This window comes from Cyprinodon tularosa, unplaced genomic scaffold (assembly GCF_016077235.1).
Source record: "Cyprinodon tularosa strain WSP-4 unplaced genomic scaffold, ASM1607723v1 ctg177, whole genome shotgun sequence".
Lineage (NCBI taxonomy): Eukaryota > Metazoa > Chordata > Actinopteri > Cyprinodontiformes > Cyprinodontidae > Cyprinodon > Cyprinodon tularosa.
Window position 1 is genome coordinate 188955 of NW_024038589.1, and position 17669 is coordinate 206623.

At 37.1% G+C, this 17669-nt stretch overlaps 1 protein-coding gene across 1 annotated transcript in view; it reads left to right on the forward strand.

Moving 5' to 3' along the window:
* nav3 (neuron navigator 3) overlaps positions 1-17669 on the forward strand; it is a 379763-nt gene that overhangs the window by 17695 nt on the left and 344399 nt on the right. The window contains exon 2 of the mRNA XM_038281868.1: positions 5936-6335. Coding sequence (XP_038137796.1) covers positions 6267-6335 — 69 coding nt within the window. The 5' untranslated portion in view covers positions 5936-6266. The remainder of the gene's footprint in view (positions 1-5935; positions 6336-17669) is intronic.

Below are 17669 nucleotides of genomic sequence, written 5' to 3' on the forward strand. Positions count from 1 at the left end.
GGTGATGTAAATGAAAAGGTGCCCAGCTTGAAGGGGCAAGACATCTTAAAGACATCTTCTGTCTCCATTTATCTGTTAACTACAGTGTGTTGAATTCATTTTAATGTGTGTATAAAGACATTTCAATTAGTGGAAAAAAAATTGCAGAGGGAATATTAAAAAAAAGTCTAATGACCAAAACTTTCGCGACCCACATGCAGTACCTCTGTGGACCCCCTAGGGGTCACTGACTCCCTGTTGAAGACTTCCATCTAGCACAATCGATACAAAGTAGAAAATGTGATTTCATGTTTGCACCATTTCATCAGGAGTAGAACAACCAAATTGTTTCATTTCCGCTCGCCGTATGAAATTCAGGAGCTTGATGCAGAGACATGTGTAAACTTTGATTTTAATGATTTGAATTTCTTGCAACACTTTTTAATATTAGTGCAGCCACTAATATCAAAAAGTCAGATTGTAAAACACTAGAAACCACTTAAATTTGTATTGGTTTAAGCTCATGACTAAATATTTGTGTTAATGTTCAGATATGAATATGCAATTTAAACTTTGCCACATTCTCTCAAGCAATGTTAGAAGCCATTTATAAATCTATTGCAGAGGTATTTAGAGTTGTTAATAATCTAAATAGAGTGTTATTTTTGGTTTGATTTGCTTTAAGGCTGAAAAAAATACCAACTGAAGACCAATAAGACATTATTGTGTTTTAATTGGAGTGCAGGCCATTCTTAATGTTTGACCTCTGGCTCGCTGAGGTGATAATTTACGATGTATGTTCTCCCACCCTCTTCAGCTCTCCCAGAGGAAATCAGCCTGGATCTATAGCTATCATTTACATCTCCTCGAATTAAAGCAACACTGTGTAGTTATGGCCCCAGGCCTCATGAATCAAACTTTATTGACCATTCGAAGAGTTACGGACACCCGTTGAATGCAAAGTGGCGGTGAAAAGGCTACAGGGTGGGGGGGAAATGTGTTCAAGCCGTAGAGATTGAAGGCGGGATAACCGAGCAGCCTGTGATGAAACTGCTGCAGCTGTTACTCATAAATATTTACGTTCTGCTCCCAGTGAGATTCTTTACAACCAAGGGGGATTGGAGCACACATTGATATTCCCTTAAACAATAAATATAGGAATCCATTTGCCAAAGAAACCAAGCTTTATGCCTTTTATGATGAATTCAGGAGGTGTTTTGTAGCTTCGGGTTCTTTTCATTCACAGCAAATACCTGATGTAAATCCGCTTTTTTTCTTTTGCATCTCCTTAAGCATCGATGCTGCCCTTCGATAAGGGAGAGCGAAATAAATTAAGATGTTCCGAGGTTTAAAAACGTGCAATTTACCCTTAATGTGATGCCAAATAGAGTGATTAGAGTTTTTTTTTGGAGTGAAAGAGGCTACATACTGCTAACCTGTTTGAATTCACTGCTCGTCAACAGGCTGAAACAGTGCTACATAATTTTTCCCATGCTAGAAAGGGACAATTTGGATGGTCTGATGTATTTTAGGTAAAAAAAGACTTATATTATTATATTATATAAATATCCAATCTAATAAATGGAATAAAATGAGCTATTAGAAATTTCTACTCCATACTTTCACATAACACAACGTATCCCCAAATAGGACAGGTGTCTACATTTTTGCAGCCCCCTTTGTAGAATAATTAATAAACGCGAGTGATGTAAATAAAAATATAGGGTGACCAGACGTCCTCTTTTTCCCTGACATGTTCTACTTTTCATAACTCAAAAAATGTCCGGGGGTAATTTCAAAATCGTCTGGGATTTTGGTTGGCTGCAGCTCAGCAGAACCGAGGCATCAGCACCGCGGTGAAGTTGGTTCGAAGTTGGATTTTGGATATTTAAGCTACGCGGAGTCAGCGGGATCTAGCAAACAGTTGACCTGACTGGGGGACTGCGATGTCGGCTAACGTCTCTCAGCTCCCACACGCAGTGGTGCAGTTAAGGCCCGTCAACAAATCTTTGAACCTAGCACTCTTGAGAAAGAAAAATTGTTAAATTCCTTATCTTATGACCAGCTAAGCCGAAAATAATATAAAATCATGCCAATAAATAACATATATAAGGCACATTTGCTTTTATGCAATTTTAAGCTATTTTCAATTTTTAGGATATTTTTAATGACAAAAGTTGGGAATTTTCTTCAATAGCTTCATGGTCATGTGACCCTACGACTCAAATTCTTTGTGAAATTGATTTACTACATTAGCCTGATGAGGCACACTCATTTTTATTCAATTTTAAGACTTTATTCATTTAAAAAGATTTTTTATAATGAAAAAATGTGATATTTGTTCAATACCTTCCTGGTCATGTGACCCACCAACTCAAATTCTTTGTGAAATTGTTTTACTACATTAGCCTGATGAGACACACTCATTTTTAGTCAATTTTACAAATAAAAAAAAATAATTGATATTTCCCCATAAAAAAAAAACATGTCCTCCTTTTCAGAAACCCAAATCTGGTCACCCTAATGAATATGAATACTACATTTTAGCAACTGAAGAATTGATGTTGCTTTCAAGACTAAAAACACATTTGTTTAATATTGCCTTTGACTGTTCTAGTTAAACAGTTCAACTGAAACATCATTAGTTCATCATCATTAGTTGCTTTTCTTTTCTTTAGTCCAACTGTTTTTAATGTTTTTTGTTTCTGCATTTTTTTATTTCTCAATTTTTTCCTACTTGCTTTGATTCTGTTTTATTTTCCTATATTTTAATCATGTAAAGCACTTTGCATTGTCTTTGTACTGAATTGTGCTATACAAATTTGCCTTGCCTTGCCTTGCCTTCCACCAAAAAGGAGCATAGTGATTACTAATTTTGTTTAAATTAAGTAAAATGTATAAAAAACGTCATTATTCATAACTAAGTTTCCCGTATTTAATTTTATTTACAATAGAAAAGAGGGAAAAAAAATTATCACGCTAACAGGAGCTTACTGCTAATTAGCCCTGTCCGTCAGGTGTGTCACCTGCAAATTCACAGCTGTGGTTGCTACCATAGTTTGTTGGCATTTAGCTAATGATAGTGTTTATTTAACTGCGGTTTAACTGTATTTGATAATTAGTTAGATAAGATGTGTAATATTTACTTTTTTGATAAAGTGACAAACCGAGTGGCGAGTGTTTAGCTGTTGTTTAATAGCAAATGGATAGCTGAATTAGCTAGCTGCCATGTTGGTTGGTTTAAAGTACTTTAAAGTGGCAATATTTTGGGAGGATATTTTAAGATTTGACTTGACTTGAAATAAGCAACTATTTTAAATTGTGGGCAAAAATATACACATATATGTAGATTATTTTACTCTTTTTTTGGATACAAGATGTTGACTGAGGTGTTACTACCTTTGAGGGTTATGTGTCTGGAAAGCATGAAGACAAACCTTACAATTAAACATGCCTCATTTAGAGATAATAATTAATACAACAGATTTGTTAACAAATGATAATGAAGTAAAAAAAAAAACTATTTAGTGTCAATTTAGAGACTGCAGTATTGAAATGTGATCCATTGCTTGTTGGTTTGATTATTGTCCTAATCTCCTGATCTATTGGCTAAAATGATGATCAGAACCACTGGGAGTAAAAGATTGTGATTAAAAAAGGAAAAAAAGGATAACAGGCTTTCTGTTGAATAAAATGCTCTTATTAGCATTTAATGTATCATAATATTCATCTCCATTTTTTATTACAATGAACACCAAGGAACAATGCTTCTGCACAGGGAATAAATTAAAGCTGCAACAAATAGAATGCAACATAACCAGCAATAAACTGCTTATAATCATAATACATTTGGTTGCATGAGAATAACTGGTAATAATCTTTGTTTTTATGAATATTTTGCAAGTTAACCTTAGAAATGTCAAATATATGTATACATGTACACATATTTTATAACTCTCTCTGCATGCCTGTTTTTAATATGTCAGCCTGCTGACCCTCTGGCCTGCATACGAGGTATTCTTCTCCTGACTTAATAGCCAATACCCGCCAGCCGTTTCTCGTGCTGCAAGCAGAATTGTGCCAAGCTTCCCCCCCACACGAGATGCCATTGTTTTCTTGTAATATTCAGCAGCAAAAAAGGGAAAATTAGAGCTCATACATTATGCATGAGTTTAGAAAGCCCCCCCATGCAATTCTTCAGCTGAGGGAAAAAGAGGAAGACTAAAAGGAACACAGCTGTGCTTTTAGGCAAGTTTAAAATTTCCAAGATTAATGCTTATACCAGATTTTTTTGCTGTTAGAAGTTGCTTTTATTTCCTTCATCACCTATGGTAACACATATTCCCTGTGCATTGCGTGATGTTGTTAATGGCTTTAATGTAATCGCATGGAGCTGCTTGAAAGGAGACTGCTTCTACAACCTAGCGCCATCTGAAAGATCTCTGGCCCTAACTCTTTTCCAGACCAAACAGTTGTGAATTTGCAGCACTTGACGTAAGTGGCCTTCAGTCAGTGACAGGGTTACTGTGATTTAAGACATGCTGGAGTAGTGGGGGGATGTAGTGGTTCAGAAAACACGGAGAGATCAGGTTGGTGTTGCTGGTGGTGAAACGAATCAAAGACTGCTTGTTTCCAAGACGTTATTCTAATGGAGTATTTGGGCATTTGACTCGCCAACCTAATGAATAGAGGCCCTTCATTGGAGCTAAAAAAAAGGCAGATTTTGGTGACAGCACAACCATTTACCTTGACACAGGGCACCGGTCTCTTATTTATTCAACAGATAGATAACTCGACATTTCATAGGCTTTCATTGCTATGACTTTTCATTGAGTTACATATATGACTTTGTAATCATTTTCATATATGATCATGTCAGTAATTGTTTCGTTCTCAGTTTGGTTTTTAAATTGTTACAGGAAGCGTTGATTTTTGAGTTTTGAATGACTACTTCATGTTGTTAGATAGGTTCTATCCCACACAGAAAAATATTGGTTGAATAGACATAGAAAAAGCGACATGATCTACGTCCAAATGACGTCTACATTTGGTTGAAAAGTGAAAATTGATAAGCTGTATTTTCAGATTGTTGAAAATACATTGAAAAATGGGTTTTCAAGGTCTATTTTATCGTCTTTTATTGGACTAAAGTGGGAGAAAATCAGACCGACCAAACACAGCCTAATTTTCATAAGTATTTCTGGACTAAATTAAGACCAGATTCAGCCTAAAAACGAATGTCTAACTGACGTCTGCTGTTTGACCTCCATGATTTCTATTGCTATCAATAATCAGGCTTGGTTCAGTTAGTTAAATTGACCTCAGATTTCTAAAAAAAATGGTTTTAATTAAAGGATCAGATTTTTTCTCTTCTACAAACAAATAAAACCTACTTAAATACTTTCAAACCTATTTGTCTGCATGTGATTTGTTTGAAATCTGTCTTTCTGACCTTCTTTGTCTTAAAAAAATTATGCATTTTTTTCTACTCAACTCTATATTGCATATGATTCCATGTTTGCCCAGATCGTTTCATGTAAAGCCTCTTCCTGGTAAATAATCCCTCGGTGTGGCCTTTACAGAGGAGCAATCCACCCATCTTGCTGTAATCCTTCAGTACCCCAACCCGCTCTGACCCAACTATGATTCAGTTTTCTTGTTAACATAGATATTTAGAGAAAGAGACGATATGAATCCAAAACTGCAAAAAAAAAAGAAAACTAAAAGCATCCTGTTGAAGCGTCTTCCTTCTCTCTCTGAGCTCCATGGCAACATTCGCTTTGATATGCAGATCCTCTTGCCATTTGTACAGTGCAGCTTCAAGGGGGAATATTGACTTTTTGGAGAGGCAGATATTTTTGCCTTAATTGGGAGCCTAAAAACTGTGCCGCTTTTTTATTTTTATTTTGTGTGTGTGTGTTGCATCTAATTGTGGTCTCACCTCTTCATTTTACAGATGTAGGGGGGGTACTGCTCTTGGAGGATGGACGCTGTACTATGAGACAAGGAGCTGCAGAGAGTATCTACACAACTGCTGTTCAGAATAACCATGGCACCGTGTCGGTAATCTTCACCTGCTCAGTTTTAGTCCAGCTCCTCCAGTGTTTTTAGCAGAGACATTTCTTCTTCTCCCGTCATAAACAACCCCCAGCAATGGATCGCCTGTGTCCAGGTGAAGGCGTGAGCTGGACACAGGCCCTGGTCGGCAAACTGTAGCCCTCCTGGATTTTATTCAGCAACTGTCCCCGTAATCTTACTGTGGAGTTATTCTGCATTTTGGACCAGGAATGGATGTACCAGAGTCCAACAAGCATGGCAAGAAGTCCACATGTCAAAAACTCGAAGACCAGAAAAAGGTAGGAGAGCACTAAGCTGGTCATTCTTTATGCTTATTCAGTTTGTACGTTTGTGGAGCTAAGAGAGGGGATCTTTCTGCTGGGTGATTTTGATCCCATCTCTCATCTTCTCAGCTCCCAGGAGCTTCTATGTACTTCATCTCCAATGATAGCTATTTCTAGAGATAAGACAAGAAGAGTTGGAGTTTCTGCTCCCCCCTCCAGAGCCTCCAGTCTTTCATCTGAGCCTATGTGGCTTGGTGGGCAGATCTAGCTCTAACTCTTCTCCTGGGTTTAAACATTTATCTCTCTTTGAGATGCTTTTTACGGTTTCACTTCTGCTGTTTGTAGTAATGTTTGCTAGTGATACGCTGCTGAGTTTGGAGGAGCAATGGTTTAGCGAGGCGTACTTTGAATATTGTTTGGTTTTCTGTGGTGTTGATGGGTAAATGAATGGGGAGGAGTCGCCCATCCTGTTTAATTCACTCCTTTTAAAGCTGCCTTAAGGAGAGCCTCAGTCTGCTGAGTATTAAGGAAGGGTTTGGCCATATTAGGGCTCAAACATCCAGACACTAACTGTTTGAAACACTTAAAGGCTTTCAGACGTTTTAAATCTTATTGTGCAAATCAGATGAATTTTAACCAAATATGTTTCCTAAAGGTAACGCTTTTCTGATCTGTGTCAGCAAGTTGCTGTTGTCCTTAGAATAAGGAAGCTGGCTGATTTAGTCGATGTTTCATTTACTTATTAGATTAGACATTTGTTTCAGATGCCAACTTCTGTGAGAGAGTAGTAAACTTCTTTTAGGTCAGCGCTTTAGGTATTTACCAGATGAATGGTTGGGAGGACTGGTGATGTGTTCAGATCTAGCTTCTCCCGTCTGGAGATGTGCTGCAGGAGGCTGTGGAGGGATTTATTTATTTATTTATTATCCACTCTTGATATTATTTGCATTAAATGTTTATTTAATCTAATTTCTGCTGAAAAGTAGTCAATCGAGCTGTTGTACACCTGCAAGAATACACAGTGGTTAGTAGGGCTGGGCAATTCATTGCTTTTTCTATATAATCACAATAAAAAATGCAATTTCTTTAACCACAGAGGCACTCAATTTTAGTCACAATGGAGTGGTGGTAATACGATTAAAGTGGGCCTGCTGTCACACTGAAGGGAATAGGGGTTGCAGCTAGCACATAGATCTATGCATTTTAGAGTTTTTCTTGCAAATGTTATAGCAAAGACCTGCAACTCTGGATTCTGGATAACAGGCTTTCAAGGTCAAGAAAAAACTGAAAACCTGGAGTAAAACATCGACATGCTTGTGCTGGGTGTAAAGGAAAATCACAGTAAAATCGCAATAGCGATATTGGTTGAAAATAATCTAAATTTTGATTTTTGTTAAAATCGTTTAGCCCTATTGTTATGGCACGAAGAGTCCTTTTTTCAGTGTATTTTTGGGAATGGAGCCTTTAGGCTCAAGGTTGTTTCAAATTGCCTGTAACTGGTTTCGATGTATTTAGCTGTATATCAATCCCTCCCTGCTCTTAATTTAAGTTTTAAGTAGTTATTGAAAACCTTTGAGAAGACATAAATTGGCAAATATTGTATCTGTACTCCCTTGCAAAACATAAAAAATGCTGTTTGAATAAAAACCAACAAGCTCCTCCTTGTTGATAAAGACTTAATTTCATTTAAAAAGGGTCTTTTGCTTTATAAACAAAACAGAAACTCTTCCATATAATTTCAAATGAATTGAACCATTTAAACCAGGGGTCTTCAATGTTTTCCAGGCCAAGGACCCAAAACTGAAGGCGAGATGGAGCGGGGACCCCCTAATTGTATATATTGTAAGAAATTGTGTTCTATCAAACTGGTCCTATAGTCACTCTATTACAGATGGAGTCATGTAACTAAAGTAATTTCTCCCTGGGATTATTAAAGTATTTCTGATTCTAATTCCTGGTTGATGGTACAGGTGTTGTGAATGAAACGGTGCCCAGCTTGAAAGAGCTCTTGTGTGTCGCTGAATGTGTGCATTGATGACTGAAAGACATCTTCTGCCTCTATTTATCTGTTTACTGCAGTGTGTTGAATTCATGTTAATGTGGATTTAAAGACATTTCAATTAGTAGAAAAAAATTGCAGGGGGGATTATAAAAAAGTATAGTCAACCAAGACTTTAGTGACCCCCATGCACTTTCTCTGTGGACCCCTACGGATCACGGACCTCCGCTTTAAAAAAGAGTGATTCGATAAAGATGATGTTGATAAAGGAGCAAAGCATAATTTCTAGTTTTTGTGGACGCTTGCCGCCTCTGGCGACAAGTTGAAATGACAGCAGTGTTTTGCTCCAGCATGGGAAATAGCAAGGGATTTATTTGTTCATGTGGGGTAAGAAAGTTGTACATAATCAATTTGAACAAAGTATCTTATCTTTTCAACAAAGAGAGCAGATCTGAGTTCCCTCCCTGTTAAAAGCCTCCCCTATACTTTCTCTCATCTTATTCCGCTCCAGTTGGGACCTTTTCGTAGCACTCAACAGAAGTTTCATTTTATCTGTCTGTGATGGGATTTAATAGGAACTTGTGACTAATCTCCCGTAGTAGTAGAGACTGAACAGTGTAACCAGGTGAATGAGAGCGCAGCGAGACTCACCTCGAATCACTGGAATGAGCTGAATAGCAGAGCCTATAGAGAAAAGCTCATTTTATGTGTCTGGTGATTGTAAGAGCATGAATGGAAAAGAAAAAAAAAGTCAGCGTAAAAATTATGCACTGCACCTTTAGGTAATGACTGAGCTTTCGCTTTAGATTAGTTGGTGGGTCTCTTCTGATTGTATATTAATTGCACTGTGAGCCCCTGTACTACTGAAATGGATATTATATAGATAGAAGGTAGATTTCATGGCTTAAATAAGAAAACCACTGGAAGATTAATGTCAGCTTTCTGAAGGACACACCTCCATTGCAAACTTCGGTTTAGGCATTCTGGGAAAAAATAAGTCAGGTAATTCGCAGTCTGTCATACAGCTGAATCTAAAACAGATGTAATGATTTGTTCTAGTTTGTCTGCCTAAACTACAGAGAGTCAATCCAGTGCAAAATGGGTAATTTGCCATAAATTTCCTCAATGCCGGACTGTTTTTACTGAAGTGTGGGTGTTGTGTGTGTGTGTGTGTGCTCTTTATCAGTAAAACCTTTCTGATTTACTGCTTCGTGCAGCACAGAGCAGAGCCTGTTTTCCATTTGTTTCCCTCTGAGCCAGGACCAGAACAAGCAGCCAAATTGAAATCCTACGTTTGTAAGGATTTACCAAAATGGAAGCTTTTGATGTATTCGGCCTGTTTTCATAATGCATGTATGTTATTGGAGTGCTGCTTTTATTATGTTTCTATCAGATGAGTATAACCTTAAACAACACACTGAGGTTTCCAATAAACTTTAGTCTGGACTATATGTTTGCATGATTTAAGTTCACTTAGGGCAAACATATTTCCAAAGAGTATTATAACAAAGGTGTTTCTGTGTATTCATGCTTAGCTTGATACATACTGAAATCAATGCACACATATCTGAATACCCACAGGACAAGCAACACATAAACCTAAAGAGAAACTTCCCCTTCCTCCACATCTGACCTGATTCCTCTAATAAGGTGCTTTTGATAAGCGTAATGACTTTCGTTGAGAGGCCCAGGAAACGTCTAAGCCCAGCAAATGTGCAGTAATACATCAGCTCTGACATTTGTAGCACTATTAGGATCTCATAAAACACATGATGGTCCTTTAGTGTTCTTTTCTCCTGTTAGACCTCACTGCCTTATGGGATTTTTCATTTATTCTTTAAAGCGACACAGAAACGTCTTGTTGCCTGTGATGACCAGTGGTATTTCCTACTCTGGTGCTTAAAATCGGATTTCTGTTTAATTTTTCTCCATTTTGAATCACTTTTTAGCTTTTATTTACCCCGTGGAAAGATACATTTCAAAATATATTTACTGATATCAAGTCTGTTCAATAAAATTACTTTTTTATGTGTCTGAATAAACATCAGTGTCAGTTGCATTGATAAAATGTGCTAATATTAATCCCCTCAATACATTTTTTTTATTTAGCCTATCAGAATCCTTATTGTCAGAGATTAATATCAACTGAGCTTTTATATTCTGCTTCTTTTAAAGACGAAAACAGCAAACTGCTTTTAATTAGTTTTCGTCTATATTTTTCTTGCACTGTTAACTCACCTGTCAAAGCTGCAGTTTTTTTTTCAGAGGCAGATATTTAGTCCCAACAGGAGCTCCAAATTGTATCACTTTTTTATGAGTTGTTTAAGAAAAGCAATCCGCCCCCTTTAGATAATTCTGTAACTATTATGAAATAATGCATTTAGGCATGCAGCTTGTGCAGTGGTTAGCGCACACAACCTTTATACGGAGGCCTTATGACCAATTTATGCTTCTAACACATAGCCGCTGCAACCGTCAAATCTGTCTCGAGGCAAAACTGATTCACAACCACAACCGAGCGACATTTGATGTGTGCGGTTGCAGTCTAATCTGCCCTTTAGTCCTGGAAGCGGTCAACCTGGGTTCAAATCTGACCTGTGGTCCTTTGCCGCATGTTTCTCCCCCTGTCTCATACCCCCTTTCCTGTCAGTCTACTTTAAAAAAACACAAGCCACTATTGCTGTAGAAAACAAAAAACTAAAAGAAATAATGCATGCATTAAATTGTTCATTTGTTATGAAATATAATTATTTTTTCCCAACTCTGCAGAAAAACAATTACCTTCTAAGCGAAGCCACCTCTACTGGTCTAGGTGCTCCCCATATCATAACATCACAGTTTCACGCTACAGGTGAAGGCTGAACAAAATGTGAGACCTCTCACTTCCAAAAAACAGATTATCTAAAAAAAAAGAACCGCTGCTATCCCTGTGCAGATTAGCAGCTAACTCACATTCACCATCCCTGATCTGAGAAGGTTGGTATCATTAAAGTGCAGGCGCAGCACAGTCAAGGTAGGTGCTTCCTAGAGGGTTATAAATGTCCTACATAAGACGGTGATGGCTGCTGGTTTTAACAGGACAGGGAGGGGCTGCTGCTCAGAGAGCAGAAGGAATTAAGCCGTAACTAAGCGGCCTATGACTTTGTGCTTGATTTTCATAAATAACATTTTAACACTCAAAGTTGAATTTGGATTATCTTTAAAATGTCATGATCTAGATACTTGGAATTGGAATAGAATGTCTTTTATATCTAGGGCAGAAACAATTAATCGGATTAACCGCCAATAATCGATTACTGAAATAATCGTCAACTAATTTAATAACTGATTAATCATTTACTGGAGTATAGAGACTGTAAGACATGCCTTTAGCTGACAGAGCAACCCCTTAGAGAAGCAATTATATCAAAATTGTAAAAAAATAAATAAATATTTAGCATTTAAAATAAAAAAATAACAACTTTTTTGTCTGTCAATATGCTCTATCCAGGACTCCTCAAGTGTAAAAGTTTTAGTTTCACCTGGTTTAAGTTCATATAATATCTTCTTTAAGGGACCTTTTACTATCCAATTATCAATCAATTACTCAAAAAAGTTATTGAAAGATTAATCGATTTAAGAAATAATCATTAGTTGCTGCCCTACTTATATCAAAACTCAAACTGACTCCTAACAAGTGATATAAGAAGAAAAGGAGAATTCTACTAGTGCTTACTTAGGAAGAGATGCATAGGAAGACTATTTATCTTCTTATTTTTTATTATTCAAGCTAATGAACAAATCAGCGCTATTTAAAGCCAGATAAAATTATCTATCTTTCTAATTCCAAATCAATAAATATGCTATTTTGACCGTATTTTAACAATAAATACTATATTTATACTTTAAGAATAAACTGGAGCAAAAAGGCATTAATGTTAAAGTTTTTTTGTTGTCATTTTTGACATTGCTGCCATTATACATTAGTAGTGTAATATTGACGTACCATCTGTGTTGCCAGTGTCATACTTTGTTTTGCTTATTACAGGAATTTGTTTTCACCAAGAATTTCAAGGACACAAACACATAGATGTGAACCGAAGTGCTGGGTGGTGTGGATAGGACGGACAATCAGGAATTACTGAGTTGTTTTCAGCCTATTACTACGACTCCCAACTGTAAACACTGCAGATTACAACTTGATTATTATGACTATAAAATCATTTCACAGCTGGACCGGAACGTTTAAGGGGCAGCTGGTGCTAGTAAAAAAAGCATCTGTCAATAAAACTGAGAGGGCTACTCCAGCATCTGATGGAGTCTGTTTTCTTTTTCTATACAGGTGCTGGTCATAAAATTAGAATATCATGAAAAAGTAGATTGATTTCAGTAATTCCATTTAAAAAGTGAAACTTGTATATTATATTCATACATTACATACAAACTCATATATTTCAGATGTTTATTTTGTTTAATTTTGATGATTACAAATGACAACAAATGAAAATCTCAAATTCATCATATCAGAAAATTAGAATATTACTGAAGACCAATAAAAACAAAGGATTTATAGAAATGTTGGCCAACTGAAAAGTATGAACATGAAAAGTATGAGCATGTACAGCACTCAGTATTTAGTTGGGCCTCCTTTGGCCTGTATTACTGCAGCAATGCGGCGTGGCATGGAGTCGATCAGTCTGTGGCACTGCTCAGGTGTTATGATAGCCCAGGTTGCTCTAATAGTGGCTTTTAGCACTTCTGAATTGTTGGGTCTGGTGTATTGCATCTTCTTCTTCACAATACCCCATAGATTCTCTATGGGGTTAAGGTCAGGAGAGTTTGCTGGCCAATTAAGAACAGGGATACCATGGCCCTTCAACCAGGTACTGGTAGCTTTGGCACTGTGTGCAGGTGCCAAGTCCTGTTGGAAAATGAAATCTGTATCTCCAAAAAGTTGGTCAGCTGCAGGAAGCATGAAGTGCTCTAAAACTTCCTGGTATGTGGCTGCGTTGACCCTGGACCTCAGAAAACACAATGGACCAACACCAGCAGATGACATGGCACCCCAAACCATCACTGACTGTGGAAACTTTACACTGGACTTCAAGCAACGTGGATGAAGTGCCTCTCTTCTTTTCCTCCAGACTCTGGGACCTTGATTTCCAAAGGAAATGCAAAATTTACTTTCATCAGAGAACATGACTTTGGACCACTCACCAGCAGTCCAGTCCTGTTTCTCTTTAGACGCTTCTGACGCTGTCTGTGGTTCAAAAGTGGCTTGACACAAGGAATGCGACAGCAGAAACCCATGTCTTTCATACGTCTGTGTGTGGTGGTTCTTGAAGCACTCACTCCAGCTGCAGTCCACTCTTTGTGAATCTCCCCCACATTTTTGAATGGGTTTTGTTTCACAATCCTCTCCAGGGTGCGGTTATCTCTCTTGCTTGTACACTTTTTTCGACCACATCTTTTCCTTCCCTTCGCCTCTCTATTAATGTGCTTGGACACTGAGCTCTGTGAACTGCCAGCCTCTTTAACGATGACCTTTTGTGTCTTGCCCTCCTTGTGCAAGGTGTCGATGGTCGTCTTTTGGACAACTGTCAAGTCAGCAGTCTTCCCCATGATTGTGTAGCCTATAGAACTAGACTGAAAGACCATTTAAAGGCTTTTGCAGGTGGTTTGAGTTAATTAGCTGATTAGAGTGTGGCACCAGGGGCCATCAATTTTGAACCTTTTCACAATATTCAAATTTTCTGATATGATGAATTTGAGATTTTCATTTGTTGTCATTTGTAATCATCAAAATTAAACAAAATAAACATCTGAAATATATGAGTTTGTATGTAATGTATGAATATAATATACAAGTTTCACTTTTTAAATGGAATTACTGAAATCAATCTACTTTTTCATGATATTCTAATTTTATGACCAGCACCTGTAATTTGTTGCTCAGATTTTATTTTAAACACATTTATCTTTTGTCAATGCAAAAACAAAACATGGGATTCGTGTAAATGTGTCTGTTGGTGATTTATACATTAACCCGTTAACTATCCTTGGGATGTTTCTGGTGTCTTAAAATTTGCAGGCAACTTTCCACTATTACAACCATTTAATGGGCTGGTTAGATTCTCCCAAGGGTCCAAGAACAAGAAAAGAATAAATGATACATTCATTTATTCTTTTTTGGGTGTTTCAAATTAATTTTTGGGGATTTTGTTGTGGCTTGTTAGCAGGTTAAATGAATTAAACAGGAAAAACCAATAATCAAGTGTAAATCTATATGAAATGGAAACATGCTAGTGGATTCCTGTGGCTAACAGATCCCCTGTAGTAGCACTGTAAAAAATGGTCAGTCACAATTTAGCATAAATTACGTATATCAGCCTAAAGCAGCAGAAAGGCTTTGTACCCCCACTGCTTTCTCTCTCACCCCAGGTAACTTTTCATCACTCTTTAATACAGTTCTTTCATTTTCCCTTGCCTGCTTTCCTTCTTTATTATTCTCAGCTGTGCTCATAATTTCCTAGTTTTTCAACAAAAACTAAATGTGAGTGCAATGAAGACTAATAATATACAAAGGGCAAATATTATCTTTGTTTATTAACTCTGTTTCTTTTATATTTAATCTTTCATTATGTGATTGGAGACTTGGTTTACATGTTAAAGTCGTAGGGAAATCATTTTTAAATGTCAAATCATTCTGGCTTAAACATGTATATAAATGTACTCTTTATCAGACGATATTGTCCCAAAGGTTTGAAAATTTCTATTTAAAAAATATCCTGTCTTAAAATCTGTGGGGAGTTTTTTTTTTTCTTCGTTATCTTATGCAGGCCAGTTAGTTATGCGTCAGCTTGTACATCTAAATTCAGCCAATCATATATAAACGGTCATCTGTCAATCAAGTTTTTTCAGTCATAGCATCTTGATTCATATGTTGCAACTAATATACGCAACGGATGAAATAAGAAATAAGAATAATTTACTTTCCCATTGAGTTCCTTCCCAGAGTTCACGGGGCCTTCTACACCAAACCAAGCTTCTGCCGCCCTGGCGTCCTCTTCCACAACATCTTTGTCCCCGCTTTCCTCCTCTAAATAAAAATGTATGATGGAGGAGACTCATCCATGACCTCTGACACAAAACTCTCCTCCTCTTGCATGTTTCCTTTGTCCATAGCGTTCCTTGACAGTGTCGTTTCTATGTTACCAATTTAGTGCTACTTGGTCCCAATGTAATATCTCACTTGCGCTAAATAGCTAAGTGGTTAGTAGGATGCTTCCGAGAAACCGGCTCAATTAAACTTGCTTGTGAACCTTCCGCCACAACAATCCCGCACCTTGATGAGCGACCAATCACATTCCCTTTATTCACTGGTGTAAAATCGGCCACCACTCGGGAGAATTCGGAACTGCAATGGTTGGAACGGCTGTTTCCCTACGACTTTAAAAGCTGATAGATATGGAAAAAAGCAGAAACAGAAATTTACATGGAAATTGCCTAACATGCATGCAATATTCACCCTTAAAGAAGCTATGATTCTAGCTGAAATATTATTCTCAGGTAAGGACTGATGACCCAGTTTATCCTGTTGGTGAACTTGGCTAGGTGACTAGCACACTGCCGAGGAAAATAAGGGCTTTTTACTTTATCCTAACTGGCTAGGTATTTACCACAATCAGCAATACTAGTTCTAACAAAAAACATATAATATCAAATCAATTCTAACAGTTAGATTTCATGACTTCTACTTCAATTCAGACCAATACTGTTGGAGTTGTCGTCAACATATGACCTTGTCAGCTTCCTTCTCAATCTTGAGGTGTAACTTTTTGCCGCATAATCTGTCTGTGTTATACTAATGAGGGTTTATATTCTGTGCCTTGGAAGTGAGAATGTTTTTGTTAGGACACAATTTATGAAACAACTTAATTAAAGTTAGTTTGATCACAACAAGATGTGCTTTGGCTCTTTAAAAGTCTCTTCGAGCTAATGCTGCACATAGAGTGAGTCCGAATGTCTGTCCTGATTACTAGAGAGTTCTCCTCACAATGCATCATGGGATATGTTGGCCTCCTGTCGCCTACTGTCTCTACCCGACAGCGGCAACAAATAACAAAGATGGTGCAGGCAACGTGCAGGGAGGCGGAGTCACGTGACCAACGAGGAGCAAAAACAGTGATTATTTGTCCAAACGTTCAGTTAACTGAGTTCACTTTAAAGTTCACTATATAGTCTCTCTCTATATAGTGATTAAGGGATTTAGAGGTTAGGGTGGATGTTTACACACAGCCTAATAGTAGAAATATCATCTCATCAGAAAGGAGCTTCCATTAAACACTTTGACTCTGTAATCGGATGAAATTAGACCCCTAACCTAGTTGAAAATAAATAATATTTGAAAAGAGCAGCTGTTGATTAATTAGAAAGCAACAGATATTTTATCTTAATAGAGAAAAGAAAAAAAAATTAAAAAGAAGTAAGATTAACATGATAAAAATGTTGTATTTGAGTAACACCTCCTGCTCCACCTTTCTGTTGTTTTAAACTGCGTTATGTCCTCATTACTCAGCTTTGGGTTCTTCTGTCCATTTAAACCAAGAATCCAATTATTTCAAAATACTGGAACTAAAACTCATCCTGTTTTAATGATGAGGAGAGTGAGAGACCTCATTCCATCCTTTTTCTGCATTACCAACAAGTAGCTGCATATCTATCCAATGGATTCCTGCTAAAACCTTTATATTATATTCATTTTTGTAGCCAGACAGTGGTTTTCTGTCATTATCCATAAATATAGAAGCACATCTCTTTTTAGAGGGGATAAAAGTAAAAGCTTTTGTCAGTTTAATAAAAAAAGAATAACTTTTTTTCTTTGCAGACTAATGGGGAAAAAATTATTTCAATTTATTTAGCCAGACCTTTAAAAAATCCTTTTATTTTCTGCCTCTAAAATGTGATGACATGTGTCTTTTAAGACGAGCTTCCCAGTCACTTCTGTCTTTCCATTTGCTTCATCTGGCTGTGCGCTTTAGAATGACTCACCTTCTTATGTCCCAATCATAGCTGAGTAAAGAATTCAACACCCCACAGGTTTTAGAAATGGAGTTTGTTGCATATGATTGTAGCATAATAAAAGGTGATATGGCAGCTGCTGAAACTTTGTCCTATTCAATGTGTCTTGGAGTGTTTTATTCAAATGGGCTACATACTGAGAGAACATTTTTAAAAGCATAGGATTTATATAAAATTTTAGGAATGCATTTAGCTTTAAAAATGGTTCCAAATATGCCTCTTTGTGTTTTTTATTTTTTTAACACAGTGGTTGGAAAATGTTTTATACGTCTGCAGGCTAATTAAGTAAT